The 15,511-nt window shown below is 41.6% G+C and overlaps 1 protein-coding gene across 2 annotated transcripts in view; it reads left to right on the top strand.

Annotated features, from left to right (window-relative positions):
• LOC148423185 (fer-1-like protein 6) overlaps nucleotides 1-11,839 on the top strand; it is a 32,280-nt gene extending 20,441 nt beyond the window's left edge. Inside the window, exons 29-46 of one of the 2 annotated variants that reach the window (XM_088415707.1) lie at nucleotides 606-697; nucleotides 782-901; nucleotides 3,301-3,346; nucleotides 4,021-4,065; nucleotides 4,267-4,376; nucleotides 4,902-5,027; nucleotides 5,104-5,238; nucleotides 5,308-5,435; nucleotides 5,507-5,677; nucleotides 7,313-7,467; nucleotides 7,536-7,681; nucleotides 7,786-7,874; nucleotides 7,959-8,057; nucleotides 8,130-8,250; nucleotides 9,265-9,385; nucleotides 9,461-9,618; nucleotides 9,720-9,820; nucleotides 11,393-11,839. In XM_088415707.1, coding sequence (XP_088271833.1) covers nucleotides 606-697; nucleotides 782-901; nucleotides 3,301-3,346; nucleotides 4,021-4,065; nucleotides 4,267-4,376; nucleotides 4,902-5,027; nucleotides 5,104-5,238; nucleotides 5,308-5,435; nucleotides 5,507-5,677; nucleotides 7,313-7,467; nucleotides 7,536-7,681; nucleotides 7,786-7,874; nucleotides 7,959-8,057; nucleotides 8,130-8,250; nucleotides 9,265-9,385; nucleotides 9,461-9,618; nucleotides 9,720-9,820; nucleotides 11,393-11,573 — 2,144 coding nt within the window. In that variant the 3' untranslated portion in view covers nucleotides 11,574-11,839. Of the gene's footprint in view, nucleotides 1-584; nucleotides 698-781; nucleotides 902-3,300; nucleotides 3,347-4,020; nucleotides 4,066-4,266; nucleotides 4,377-4,901; nucleotides 5,028-5,103; nucleotides 5,239-5,307; nucleotides 5,436-5,506; nucleotides 5,678-7,312; nucleotides 7,468-7,535; nucleotides 7,682-7,785; nucleotides 7,875-7,958; nucleotides 8,058-8,129; nucleotides 8,251-9,264; nucleotides 9,386-9,460; nucleotides 9,619-9,719; nucleotides 9,821-11,392 lie in introns of both variants that reach the window. The other variant, XM_088415706.1, reaches the window with a different exon arrangement.
• Nucleotides 11,840-15,511: the final 3,672 nt, after the last annotated feature.

Below are 15,511 nucleotides of genomic sequence, written 5' to 3'. Positions count from 1 at the left end.
GTTTAACAGACAGTTTAACAGATACAGTGGAGCCCCGTTTTACGACGTCCCTGGCTTGCGTTTTTTTCACCCTATGATGTCAACCACGGCAATTTTTTTGTCCACTCTGTACGCCATTTTATATACGCTATGACAAAAACTCTCTCCCTCACTCTCGCTCTCTCTCACTCTCTCTCTCTCTCTCTCTCTCTCTCTCTCTCTATCTATCTATCTATCTATCTATCTATCTATCTATCTATCTATCTATCTATCTATCTATCTATCTATATATATATATATATATATATATATATATATATATATATATATATATATATATATATATATATATATACTGTACACCTCTGCTACCCCCAATTTTTTTGTTATAACTATGCATGTTTTTTACCGTTTTATATCTTCTTTTGTATATCATATACCGTGAAGGTTGATTATTATTGTTGAGTATTAGTGTTATGGAAATACTGTTTCTATTATTAAGATACATATATTTTCAGTTCATCAAACATCATGTTGTATATCAATTATGATGTCAAAATAAATAGATATGGTTATTGATTTTAATTCTACTTCTTGTCCAACAGAATATTCGCAGCGTGCCGCAGAGATGAACTCAAGTGTGGGGTCAACATCGCCTGACATTCAAATTACAGTTGAGGAAGCCACCTCCCAAACGACAGCACCCATAAGAAAGACGGTGACTTCAATGAACACATAGGTATCATATCTTAGCTATCCATGTTAATGTAAATGATATTTCTTTGTTTTTTATGAAATGCAGGTGAGCCACAAAAAGAGCACCCATCGTTCCTCCAAGAGAAGGAGGCGGACCATTGCAGATGAGTCAGCAGAGTGTGTCATTGACTGGTGGTCCAAATATTATGCGTCTGTGGAGAAACAGGTACAGTGAACCCCCACATATTTACACTTTGTGAATTAACCACAATCTAAACGTTTTAAGTAAAATTGTGGCTGCTTCTTATTGTAAGGGCCACTGGCTCGATGCCTATCCCAGCTGTCTACGGGCAGCTGACAACAAAAACAAATTGCCAAGATTTTTGTTTTTTATGGGGTCTGTCAATCCAGTCAAGGGGCACTCCTAAAAGACATGTGATTGGCTCCCGGTTCGACTATCAACCAATGAGGACACAAGTTGTAACCCATTCCTCCTTGGAAGTTTGAATCCATTCATTGAGGCCTGTGTCTTATAGTAGTGCCCCTTGAACTTATTGACAGATTGACTGGCCAGTCAGGTAAGAACAGTACAATTGTTTTTTTGTTTTTTGTTTTTTGTCATTGTCAAGTTCTCTGAGTCAATCACACACAAGTGGCTGCAGTAGAACAGCAAAGAAGAAAGAACGCTTTGGATCCTCTTACCTTTTGTAGTAAATTGGAATTTCAAGTGTAAAGTCTGCTTTTTATTCATGTTTGCTACTAACTCTAGTCCAAGGATGGGCAATTCCAGGCCTCGGGTGCCGTTGTCCTGCATGTTTTCCCATTTTCTTTCTCAAACACACCTGATTCAAATGATAAGGATTACATTACTTCAAGCTCCAGCAGAGCTCGTTGATGAGCTAATGGTTTAAATCAGGTGTGTTAGGGAGAGAAAACTGGAAAACATGCAGGACACCGGCCCTCGAGGGCCGGAGTTGCCCACCCCTGCTCTAGTCAGATGTCCGAGCGCCTACTCATAGGGCAACTGTGGCTCACCGTAATCCCGACGACGTACAGCCATGACATGGAAATGAAAAGGAATAACAACCGTTACTGTATTCTATGTCCAATTGCGGAGGGTATCGATGTGCAAAATGAGCGGAAATGTCAAGACCTTTTCCTCCGTGATCAAATGTCACGATGGTTCAGCATGTCAAATCGCCAAACTTTTCTTTCCAATGGCATCACAATGGTGTTTTTTTTTTTCACCTTGGTTCTTGACAGTGGTACATGCTTTTTGCTCTACTCCTCTCCCACCCTTAACTCCATGCTTTGCTGTCATCGTCCTGTTCTGTCTTCTGTCTCAACTATTATTTTAGACTTGTGCAGTGTTTTTCTTCCAACACTAACCATGGGATTGATCGGCTGGGCTCTCGACTTTAGAGCATGTAGAGGGGAGCCTTCTTACCCCTCTGGGACGTAGTCGAGGGATTCCTAGAAAAAGTGGAAGATGATGTGTATCTTGATGAAAGGGAATCTTGATAAGAGGCATCCTCCTTATTGGAGTTGGTTGGTTACTGATTCATCACAAAATACTCCAGGGGGATGCAGCTTCATTGGGGAATAAATTGCTTTCTTTGATGGCATTGAAAAGGGATCAACATTCAGACCCATGCGACGTGTGAACTCAGTAGCAAATTGGATGCGGTTTTGGAGTTCTCGTAAAAAACGGTTGTCATTGTGGAGAAGTTGGTGTTTCGCCTCAAAGAGTTTATTGCTAATTCTGCTAAATGAAGCCCCATCTCAAGATGACTACACTGTTTGTCAGTTTGTTCCTAAGACATCTGTCTGTTATCTGGACTTTTCTCCTGGATGAGGAATCGCGCTAGATGCTACGATTTTTCCCTACCCCCTCCCACCAAGTGACCTGGACTGATACGGACACGGCTGTTTCCATGGTATCATACAATATGCTTAGCATTTCATTTTAAGTTGCCCGCACATCCACAGAAGCCGCACGCACAACTTTAGCTTCGACACCACTGTTGGTCCCGACATTCCGACGTGCTGCGGGAATGTATGAATGACTGCCAGTTGCGTCATGCACTCTGCCCCCTGCCCCCTCCCTCTTAGTCTCTCAAGATTTTTGATGCCGTTTATGTGGCATGTTTGAGTTTTTTGTTGTTGTTTTTTTTCCCCAGGTTTACATTATGGCCTCTGCTGGGGACATGGTCCGAGTCTTTTTTTTTCTCATCTATATCTCATGTTTTTCATTTCTCATCTGAGATCTTGGGACACTTCTGAGCGAGTGTTGACATGCCTTCCCCTATCCCTGTCCTGACGTCCTGTCTCCCTCTGTTGGTTGTTGTCTTTGTATGTTTCTTGGATGTTTGAGACTGTTGAGTGAAATGTTGTTGCCTTCTACTTGAGCAGTTGTAATGACAATAAAGAAACCATGTAACCTTGTACTGAATGTTAACCAAATGGGGTAAACTGACATCTGTATTCTTCTCGCCTTACGTTGTCTGTTGTATCTTGGCCTTTAGATGCTGACTGAAAAGTGGTGTAGTTTGGGGCATATTTTTCTTTTTACTGAGTACCACTGATTTCTCAAATTCAAATCTGTGTACCTTGTTTTTATTACAGACCAAGCAAACAGAAGGACCTCTGTTCCCACAAGTGTTTGAAAAAGGTAGGAACCTTTTTGATCCAGTTTCCAGGCAGAAATAATGGTTCAGTTGGTTTATGTGAGAATGTTTAGATTTTTAGTTTTTTGTTATTTTTTTCATGAAAAGCAAGCAAGAATAGATGTATCGTATACCTCTGCTTAGGGTATGTGGATTATTTTAGAGCCTTCTCTGTGGGTGGAAGTGTAGACATATGGGTCTTCTATGTGGACCAAGTATTTAAGCACAACAATGATGGCCATTGTAGAGATTTGAATGGTTTGAAATGGTGATTGTGAATGCATTTAAAAACATCACTGAGAGCACTGAGTGTTTAACAGCCTGACGTACTACCACTGGCTGCTATGGAACTTTTGCATTTTGCCTGTGGTAATAGAATTGTTGGATAAGCATTTTAAAAAAACAAAGCACTATGCAGCGAGATATCGTTTCAAAAACTAGTCTTATTCAACATGATATTAAACTTTTGTCCAAATAAATCCATGTTAAAGGTTACACTAGTATTATTCAAAGCAAATGGCTTTATTAAGGGCCACAAAGTTCTGCTTCAGGGCTCTTTTTGGTATTGAGAAGTCTATGTTCCTTGGGAGGTTTGGATGAAAGAAAGACAATAGTACAAATCTGGTTAGAGTTTTCAGCCATCTGCCACATACCCACATAGCATTGTTGTGTATTACAGCTTTGCCGTACCACAGCTTGCTCAGCGATGGAATAGACTCTTTAGGTAAGGACAAACATAGAAGGGAGAAAGAGTGGTACAAAGGTATTGATACTGCCATTAGGTTTTGGTCGATTCAGGTAGTTAGGTTGCATTGTGGTGTGGTTCTGTTACGGCATGGCTGTTTTGGCCCAGGGAGGAACAGCGCTTGATTTATTTTTTGTCTATTCCATTCTCAAAGCTGTACATATGGTTTTGTCTTGTCAGTGAGCAGCTCATCGGATGGCAACAAGAAAAAGAAACAAAAGGGGAAAGGAACGCCAGAGCAGAATGTGAACTGGAATCCGAGTCTGCCCACCAAATTGGCCACACTGCAGGTATTCATAGTCGTAAAACCCATGAAAAAAACTTTCATCAAACCAACACCAGACTGAATAAAGGCTTAGGAAATGTCTTTGGCCGTTTATACTGTATAATTTGTTCGATATAATCGTCATTTCATTTTCACAGCATTGAAGACATTTCACCTCTCACCTTTTCACCTCTCATCCGAACGTTTATACTGTATAATTTGTTCGATATAAGGGTCATTTCATTTTCACAGCATTGAAGACATTTCACCTCTCATCCGAACAGGTTTCATCAATTCATGCAAAAAGGTTTGGTTTAGACTGCACCAGCCTGAACTGGTGTGGAAAAAAGAGGCGAAATCATCGAGTATCTTTGGGATGGATGAAGGGAAGAGCATCGTACATAGTGTTTGGTTATGGACCAATAATCATTGATAGCATTAATACTGAGAATAGTCTGACTGTGATGAGGAATCATTTTACTTTGTTGGAATGATAATGGAAGTCTTGTGAAGACTAACCTCCAACCTCAAAGCCTTGGACTCTCTGCAGCTGTACGACAAAGAGTTGGAGGCAGAGTTTGGACCTTTTGACGACTGGGTCAACACATACGAGTTGTTCCGCGGGAAGGCCAACGAAGAGGGTTCTACAGAGGAGAGGTTCGTTGGCAAGTTTAAGGTGAGAGAATCGTGTCGAATGACCATCATCACATCGCATTTGCTCTACTGCATGATGCCACTTTCTTTCTCTGTAGGGACGCTTTTGCTTGTATAAGCTCACTGAGGACGAGGAAGGAGAGTGGGAGGAAGATGATGGACATCTTCGAGTCAACAGAGGCATTCCGCAGAACACCTCAGTTCAAGTCCTTATTCGGGTTTACATCGTCTCCGTAAGTTATGCTGCGTTGTGTTCTGATCTCTTTATTGTCTTACTGTTCTTTATTGTGCCATACTTGAAGGCAACAAACCTGCATCCGGCCGACCCAGATGGAAAGGCAGACCCTTACGTTGTTCTCCAACTCGGCAAGAATGAAATCAAAGACCGTGAGAACTACGTCCCTAAGCAGCTAAACCCTGTGTTTGGAAGGTGTCAGTTTCCGTCTTGACAGTTTAGTCTTTGATAGTATACACTGGTTGATTTGTTCTGCCTTCCCTCAGGTCATTTGAGATGCAGGCGACATTTCCTCAGGAATCTCTGCTGTCGGTACTCATCTATGACTACGACCTAGTGGGAGGCGACGACCTGATTGGGGAGACTCGGATTGACTTAGAGAACCGCTTCTATAGCCGGCACCGGGCCACATGCGGACTTCCAACTGAGTACAGTCTGTGAGTAATAAGCATTCCATTCTAGTATTGCACTTTGGCTTTGCTCATAACTGTATGCTTGTGAAAAATAAAATCTTTTTAAGTTTGCTGTTTGGGGTATTGACTATAGGATAGATTACATTTAATAATGACTTAGTTGAGGTGATTATTCACATAGTGCTGTCAAGAGAGTAAAAAACTGAGAGATTCACTCATTAAGATGTGTAATTAATTAATTAATAATAATGATAATTAACCTTTTGCTGACTTTAAAAATTCTGCGAAAAACCCTCAACTGGAATCCAGATAGCCCATGTTATTGTGGCAGATCAAAAGATTGATTAACAACAAAAAAGGTTGCTCCAGTCATTTATTTAACAGCCTTTAACAAATGCAGGTGTGACCATTTATCTTCTGCTGTACTTTAGACGAGTTCCAAGTACTGCCCGCACGCAGTCTTTGGTTTGGGCCATCATGAGGAATGATGATGTTCCTTTTGTCAATCTCCAAATAATTAGAAAACCACATTCAAATAAAACATTGTTCATCCTGTTCGCCACAGACTTCCTCTAACATGGGTGTTCTTGAATTCGGTATGTTCACTATGGCTTGCTACATTAGTGCCTTTGTTGCTGTTGTTAGGCTGAGGTAGGTCTCATCCCGGTCACAGCTGGGTGCTTTGCCTTTATGTGGTAGGCTAAACATGAGCTTCATCTGTGGAAAGCCAGAGTGATTCTCACAAAGAATCACTCTGCCTTTATCGGTTGCCATCATGGTCTTTTTTTTTTTTAAGTTCTTATTCATTGGACCGACAACTCTCATATGGTTTATTTTCACATCTTCCTTCTGTTGCTAAACTAGCCCATCCGCTTCTGCCAAACAGAAGGACAATTGTACCACCGTCAGGCTCAGTGTTTTGCAGCAAATCCTTAAGGGACATCATGACACCAGTGTGAATATCCTCAAATAGTAAAACGATGATATTCAGCCCAACTTGATAGTGTTGACCATCCATTCTGCACCTGTTAAAAACACATTTATATTGAAAAGCATTTAGTGAATTGAGCCTGTGTGCAGCGTTCTTCTGTTTTTCCTTTTTCCTGCCCCCCTCTTCCGGCTCGGAGAGGGGGCTAGCTAGATGGTGAGGGTTGACTCGACCGCTTCCATTTGGTCCTGCGCTGATCGACCATCGCGGGTTAGGAGTGCGGCCGTCTGCGGTCCACTTGGTTGGAATGTGGGATGGTTCCTGCCCAATGGCTTTGCCTGCTTTCAAGACATCACTGCACTATATAGCACAATATGTTTTCTGTAATCTATATTGTTTATGTGTATGTCTGTATTTGGTACATGCAGCATCCACTTCAGCCTGTGGGCCTGGAAGGGGGCTCCTCCCACCTGTGGTCCCTTCCGGAGGCTTCTGATTTTCCCCTAATTGGGGTTTTTGAGTTTTTCCTTCCCCTTCTGGGAGCTTTGACAAGGGATGCTGTTGTGTACCTTACACTGAAAAGATGTCTGTGTACGACTTCTTTTTTCGAAAGAGGTCTCCACATGACCTCTTTTCATCTGTGAAGCCCTTTGAGACTTCGGTGATTTAGGGCTATACAAATAAAATTTGATTGATTGATTGATTGATTGATTGTTGCTTGTGCCCCTTAGTGAAGGTTATAACGCCTGGAGAGACTGTCTAAAGCCATCTGAGCTGCTGTCAAAGATGTGTAGGGAAAACAACCTAGACGGCCCTCACTTCAGACCAGGATGCATCACCGTGGCTGACAAAGTCTTCCCCGGCAAGACACTCTTCATGCTTGAAGGTATGCAACACAGTTTCCGGTATGCAGGAGGGTCACGCAGATGATCTTGATGTTTGCACACATGCTAGACGAGGAACCTGTGGAGTCCTATGAGCACTTGTCCCTGAAGATTCTGCATCGTTGGGATGAGTTCCCGACCATTGGATGCAAGCTGGTACCGGAGCATATTGAGACCAGGGCGTTGTTTCACAAGGCTCGGCCCGGAATGGATCAGGTATAACTGAGTCTTTATTTTGTCTGAGTCTTTTTTTGTGTGTGTTTTTAAATGGTTTCAAGTGTGGGTTTACATGGATTCTTTGTTTGTGCATGCACTTGCAGGGTCAAGTTCAGATGTGGGTCGACATGTTCCCCATGGACCTACCTCATCCCGGTCCTGCAGTGGACATTTCCCCTCGCAAACCCAAAGGGTGAGATCATCATGAATGGCACTTGAAGACAAAGCATGCCAGCTTTTGGGGGACAGGGTATCAAAATTGAGTGAGTGCTTGCAGGTATGAGCTGCGCGTTATCATATGGAACACGGAGGATGTCATTCTAGAGGACAGCAACTTCTTGACTGGTCAAAAGTCCAGCGATATTTATATCAAAGGGTAACATTTGCATTGTTTTTTTATTCTTGTACGTAAGCAGTAGCTACAGTAAGTGATTCTTTTTATCTGAAGCTGGCTAAAAGGTTTGGAGGATGACCGTCAGGAGACTGATGTCCATTACAATTCACTGACGGGGGAAGGAAACTTCAACTGGCGTTTTGTTTTCCCCTTCAGCTACTTACCTGCTGAGAAGGTGATCAGAGCTGTAGTTTGTAACTTTTGCTTATGAACGGTCTGTACTTATTCATCCTTTTTGGGATGCTATACAAAACAAACAAAGTATGTTGCATTTCTATGTTATGAGGATATTTCCTTTTTTTGGGGGGGGGGGGCAAATATGTGTATAAATTAGTGCTGGCAAAAAGTTAAACAATGAGTACTAATTTCAATCTTACCTAAGGATTTCTGAGAAAAACCCCAAACCATTTTTGGATACGGTGCATTATTTTGGCAGATAATGTATTTTCTTTAACAGACGCATTTACCCTGTGGTGTATTTGAGACTAGTCCCAAGTGCTGGCTCCAATCATCAGATGGAATGGTGGTTTTCTTTTGTCAGTTGCCAAATAGTTAGAAATTAACATTAAAACAGTGTCCATCATGTACTTCAGTGTAGCTAAGCGCTTCGTTACGGCTCACTTCATTTGCATTTTTGTCGCTATCATTAGCTGTGGCTGCGTGCTTTGCATTTATGTGGTATGCTAAACCTGAGTTGCTTCTGTGGTAAGCAAACACTTTATTAAAAAGAATGCTTATCACTCTATTGCAATCAAAGTTGCCGTTGGGGCGGTTTTTGTGGTTTTGATTTACCATTTGTCAGACCGACTGCGCTCTCACGCACCCTCTGCTCTTGAACTTGCCCTTTAGGTTGTGTCCCAACAACTCAGGCATAAAAACGGATTTAATCATCATAAAGAAAGCATAAAGTTAGAGATTACATATTGGATTAACGCGATTAAAAGAAATATTGCATTTAACTAAGACTGCAATTGATTAATTGTACTTCATCTTTCATTCTGACAGCTTTTGTACAAATGATCTTTTTTATTTATCAATGTTGCAAGATTACTGAAAATACAGTTGTATCACACAACCTTTAGATGAGTTGTAAATAACTAACAACATGTTAGCAAAGGAGCCTTATGACCTTGTTCTGCCATTAGACTTTGCCAGTACTACAATATCAATCATACTTTCTCATCATAAGGTAATAGTTGTGAAGAAGCGAGACAGCATTTTCTCCCTGGACAAAAGTGAACAGAAGCTCCCCTCTGTCCTGAGTCTTCAGGTGTGGGACTTTGAGACGCTCTCCTCTGACGATTTCCTCGGTACGTCACAGGAACGTCGCCGACTCAACATAACGGCAAATGTTATTCAACTCGTGCTTGTGTGCGCACGCTCAGGCACGGTGGAGTTAGATTTGCACGGCTTCCCGCGTGGAGCAAAGACAGCCAAATCTTGCAAGGCGGACGTCTTCACGGATGGGACAGAGAGGATTTCCATCTTCCAACAGAAGAGGTCCAGAGGTTGGTGGCCTCTCAGCAAATCTGGAGACTTGACGGTATGCTCCCATCAACATTTGGAGCTTCCTGAAGGACTGAGAATCAAGTCTTGTAAGTCCCTGAAGATGAATTGACAGGTGTTGCCCAATTACCTCACCAGGGGAAGGTGGAGGCAGAGTTTCACCTGGTGACAGCTGAAGAGGCTGAGAAGAACCCAGTGGGGCGAGCCCGCAAGGAACCAGAACCGCTGCCCAAACCCAAGTAAGACTCATCATAAAGCAAAATCTGCGACTGATACCTTATCGGATAAGGTATCAGGTTAGGATAAGGCTTATCCTAACCCCTTCACATTACTACAGTAGGTCTTGCAGAGGTGGGCACTTTGTCAGCACTGTCACCGACAGACGCCCGTTTTGCCGACAGATGACGAATGACGGGAATGCTGGAAAAAAAACGGCAAATTAAAATTGTCAGAAGTGCAATATTCATCCATCGTTGTAATTGTCGGGATAGCCATTACCAAAATGCCTACTGTACAAAATCTCGCCCACCAAAAGTTAAAAGTAATGTTTAGAATCAAGTGTTAAGAGACTTTTGTTATTTTGCATTTTGAATGTTTTACATCAAGAAATTGCTTACTGAAACGAGCATTCTGGAATGCGTTTTAAAGCGCCGCGCGGCATACATGGCGGATGAACTATTGCTTATGGAAATTCGCCGATACAAACACCTTTATGATTCGGATGAAAAGGAGTACTGTGACTTAAATAACATAAACAACTTTTGCTGAGGAATCTTAAACAAAAAAGCTTGGAAGAATTTGGATCGATTGAATCTACTATTCCTTTGTTATAGAGTAATGTTGTTTGCATGCCTTAAAAGCGGACAGTTTTGTATTGTAGTCAATGTCGCGCGACGGCGCATCCGGCGACGCGATGAACGCGTATGGAGCGACGTCGCGCGGCACATAATTTTGCCTGTCGCGTGGAGTTAAAATTTTTTACGTTTTGTCGCTTGTCGCGACAGCCAATCAACTTGGGGAACGTTCGACATCTCACGCAGGGGGCAGGACTGAATCATGGCGGCCGCTTTGCGGTCACCGGGAGCTATCCGACACGGCCAGCTGAGCTTTCAATACAAAAACGAAGCCAAGCAAGAGCACTTACCTGGCTTGTAGAAACTTGCAGCAACAGAAAGCCCCGCAAATGAGCGTAGCGACGCAAATCTTCGCGTTAGGTGTGCACGTAGCTTTAGACTCCATTTACTGCCACCTGATAGTATAGGGAGAATACCAGCTGACTGCGGGGGAAAGCTGCACCGAGTATTAGAGACGGAAGTGCCGGCCGTCATCTGATGGACTGACGGTTGCAATTTTCAGTGTGAAAAAATGGCGGACTGACGAGATGTAAGGGGGCGGGGCACTGACAACTGACAAATGTCGGACCTGCAAAAAAATCGCAAGTTTCCCACCTCTGGTATCTTGCTCGTAAAACGCCACGAGCAGGGGTGGAGCAACATGGTGGCCAGGGGTGGTCATAGCCACTTTTTGTCACGCTCTGTTCACCCTTTTGGCAGGTCCCTCACCTAGAAGTTTTTGACATATTTTAGTGCTAGATTTACATGCATTATTAGACCTCTTGAAACCTGTCACAAGTTATATCTATTGAATACGTAATCAAATTTGAATCCAAATAGAAACAATTATTTCTAAAATCCTGACTGCATGTTATGATAGAGAATGATGCATCCATACAACCCACAAAAAGTGTGGCTGTATATATTTGTCCAAATATTTATGGGCCTGACCACATTGTTTTTGTGCCCGCCTCCCAGTCGCCCCGATACCTCTTTCTCGTGGTTCGTCAATCCCTTCAAATGTTTCTTCTACCTGGTGTGGCGGAACTACAAGAAGTACATCATCATTGCTCTGCTCCTCATCATCACAGCGCTCTTCTTGGTTTTGTTGCTCTACACGCTGCCGGGTGCTATATCCCAAAAGATTGTTAATGGATAATACCCACATGTAGAAGTTTTTTTTTTAAACTAAATTATATAGGTTATTGTACAACGACAATTACATGTTTGTTTTTTTTTGGTTTCACAAAAACTAGTGTGACAAGCCACTGTCATACTTCAAAGTTGTTTTGTTGTTACAATAATTAAAGTTTACTTGGGGAGGGGAGTTTTTGTCATTTCTCTCACAACAAAATAAATATACAAATGACTCATCAATCTGGAATTTCTTTGAGCAAAAATGAAAAAAAAAAAGGTTTTGTGCACACCACGTTTAGATCAGATCAAATCAAATCAGATCAAATCAATGCAACACAAAACAGTTAACATGTTTCATTTCAACAGATAGGAGAATTAAGTTTGTACAGTGGTACCTCGGTACTCGACCATAATCCGTTCTGAGGTGGTGGTCGAGCACCGATTTGTTCGAACACCGAAAGCAATTTTCCCATAAGAAATAATGGAAAGTATGTGTGCAAATAAAGCATTATAAACCATTTTGTATAATTTACTTACGTTTTGGAGAGTGGTTGATGGCATACAGGAATGGATGTGGAGAGGACGGGAGGGAGTTACTCCTTCCATGATGACGCTAGCTAACTGCGACGCGAGGTACACTCGTACACCGCGTTCATATTTTGCTATAATTTCCTTCTTCGGTTCAATAGTGGTCCTCATTGTTTTCCTCTTTGCCTTCCCCTTATCACTGTCTTTCTTTGGACCCATTATTAAGGGCTAGAGCGACACGAAAAAGTTTAAATCCGGGAAGAAATACTCGAACAAACGTCTTACTCCGCTGGCGGTCTGAGTTGAACTGGCGCTTACCCGCTGGCCGAGAAGGGCCGAGGAGCGCGTTCGGGTCGGCTCGGCTCGGCTCGGCTAGTCGAGAACCGAAAATCTGTTCGAGGTCCGATGCATTACCTACTTGAATTTTTTGGTCGAGCACCGATTTGGTCGAGTATAGAGGCGGTCGAGTACCGAGGTACCACTGTATTTTGAAAAATGTTATCCATTTTACAAATTAGTTTTGTGCAACTGATAACTGGAATACGATGCTCATTAAAGACACAAAGTGAGGAAAGGACATGTGTCTTAAGCAGGGATGGGCATTCAATATACTTACTGTTGAGAATTTGGTAAATTTTGTGGTCAAACACTAACACTGGCCTGAACAACAGTGGCAGATCTGCCCTGTAGGCTACCGCAGGGAAATGGATCATTTCAAAAAGTGCCTTTTACAAAGTGCAGCTAATGCCTCTCCTTCACCCACTCTCACTCACTCACACACACGCACACTGTCTTTGATAAAGTGAGATGAAGCAAAAATACAAACTTTTGATCTGATTAAAAAAAAAAAAGTTTATCCCAGCAAATCTCTGGAAGTCAAGGTTGTTACAGCCAAACCCAAGCCAAGTCAGCCTTTGTTCAGCTTTAATTCTGTGAGGACTTCCTCTAACAATACAAGGCTTAGGAAATCTTCAGTTACCAAATGAAAGAATTGTCATCATTGATCGCTCTTCTAGAACGCCTTCCTTTTTAAAGCTTGGTCAGAAGTAACCTTTGCTGAAGGTGGCCTAAAGGTTGCTTGGAGGCATTTCTAGAATGTGAACGACCAGTCTTCCAAGTACTTCTATATTGCTAGATATAGGAAATTTCCAAAGCAAAACTGAGATTCAGAGGCCGTCAATTGGTATTATCCTGTCATGGATGGGCAACATAGACAGTAGTGCCCACAAATTTTTGTTTCCACATAAAAAATTGCGGCACAAATCTGCTGCACAGCCGATCATGATCGCAATCAGCGAGTTTAAAAATAAATAACCGATTAATGGCGATGGGGCAAAATGTATAATTTATTTAACTTGTTTATTTGCTGTATATACAGTAGTTCTACACTAATAAAAGAAACAAATATTTATAAATTCAAAGATTCTTGCAATTTTCCAAATTGACAGAGATGCACAAATCAAAAACATAAATGACCTCTAAGAAGGCATTGAGAGCTGGTCAGACATAAAGTTACAGTTCTGTCAGGTAAAACACAAATAATGTGAGACAGAAATAATGGATTCAACAACTTACTGTAATTCAATTACGACATTGCAAGTGAATGACTTTACGACACTTAGTAAATACTGTAACCAAATCTAAGCAAATGTAATGCAGGAACCATTCCTTCTGTGATTATCATACAGCTTTGGGCTAGGTGGCGTGCTTTCAGTTCCCAGCGTTATCCGAAAAGGCAAGCCCATTTCGAGCATTTTGACACATCTTTCAAGGCCGGCAGAATATTGTATTACATGTTTATGTAGACATCGGTGGTACCATATGAAAGACTGGATTCTGCTCTGTTTCTAGAAAAAGAGTTTTACCTTATTCCATCCTTTAGTAATCCCTGTTTGAAAATAAAGACACCAAGCTATTTCCCACAAAGGGAGATTTTTTTCTAAAAACGTGTTTTCTGCACAACAGTGACTTTGACGCTAATATTTTTTTTAGTAGAATGTGAAACATTTCAACTGTCCTCCACTTCAATAAAGCATGAACACAGTGAAATGTGGTTTTGATATCAAAATAACAGTTTGCGTATGTATATAACTACATTACAACAGCCCTCGAATGGCTTAATATTAAGAGGCGCACTGGCCACAAATGTCATCAATCCAGTCATTAAAAAAGAAAACAAAAAAAAAAAAAAACAATGAGAATTCTTGTCACTGCTGGCACACAACCTGAGTATTTTACCTGACAAAAATTCTTGTCCACGGCAGTGAAAGAGTTCAACAATGTCTACTATGTAGAGGTGAACACTTGTTACAACTTCAAAATTCCACACTACAGTATACGTTTTTATTTAAAAAATACTTGAGGGCCACCTGATTGTTCCCCCCTTCTCTATGCAGTCATCTCAATGGAGGTAAAAGAAGTGCAATAACCAGCAGAGGGCACTGCTGAGCCGCCTTACGCAAACAGGAATTCAGCTGACAAACTGTTTTTGCTTTGTTCAATTTCGGATTATTTGTATCCGTTTTTGTTTTCTTCAACTTCCGATTATTTTTATCCAAACTACTTATCTCCACTATGGCCACAGGCATGCTGGAGCCAAACCCAGCTACCCACAGGTAAGAGGGGTACACCCTTAACTGTTCGCCATCCAATGCATTTCATTTGTTAAAGATAACATTTCATAAACATTTTTATTTGAAAAGATGGACTGATATTTAAGTTCTCAGTAACTTTAACTCCCATCCCTTTTATACAAGTTGCTTGTGTTAAGGTGAAACAGGATATGCCTGGCATTCAGTGTAAACTACATACAGTACAGTAATGCCTCGTTTATCGCGGGGTTACGTTCCAAAATTAACACGCGCAAAGTGAAATCCGTGACTCGTAGGCGCAGGCCAAATTATTTTTTTTTACAACGCAATACTAAACTTTAGAATAAAAACAAAAATCAAAACCTGTTTTAAAGCCCCAAATTTGTTTAAAACAATCCTTTTAATATAGTAATACAACGTTGGAAACGTTGTCACTCGCGTATTTCACAGTCCCAGCTATGCCTCTTCTTCCTGAACCCCGCACATTGTTATGAGTAATTTTTGAGGTCTTTCTTTTTTCTGAGCAAGAAGATTTTTATGAACGGATATGCCAGGACATCGAATTAAAGTGAAGCCTTTTATATCATAACAATACACTTGAAAGTTCAATTTATTACAAAAGAAATCTAGGAAAAAGTCAAGATTTCCAAAGCTGCGCGTTTCTCCGTTGCGCTCTATATGTAGACACACAGACATGTGCGTTTGCTCTCGGCACGCCTACAAGTCACGTGATCGGCTCCCGGAGACCAAGCTGTCTATCAATGTGCTTACTAGCACGTTTGCAACCTGCGCGCTGAGCTGAGCGCGCTCGGACACAGGAAAGACACAGGAGAGACGAAAG

The sequence above is a fragment of the Hippichthys cyanospilos genome, chromosome 5 (genome assembly GCF_059441005.1).
Source record: "Hippichthys cyanospilos isolate Australia breed blue-spotted pipefish chromosome 5, RoL_Hcya_1.0, whole genome shotgun sequence".
Lineage (NCBI taxonomy): Eukaryota > Metazoa > Chordata > Actinopteri > Syngnathiformes > Syngnathidae > Hippichthys > Hippichthys cyanospilos.
This window is presented reverse-complemented; position numbering and strand designations above follow the sequence as displayed.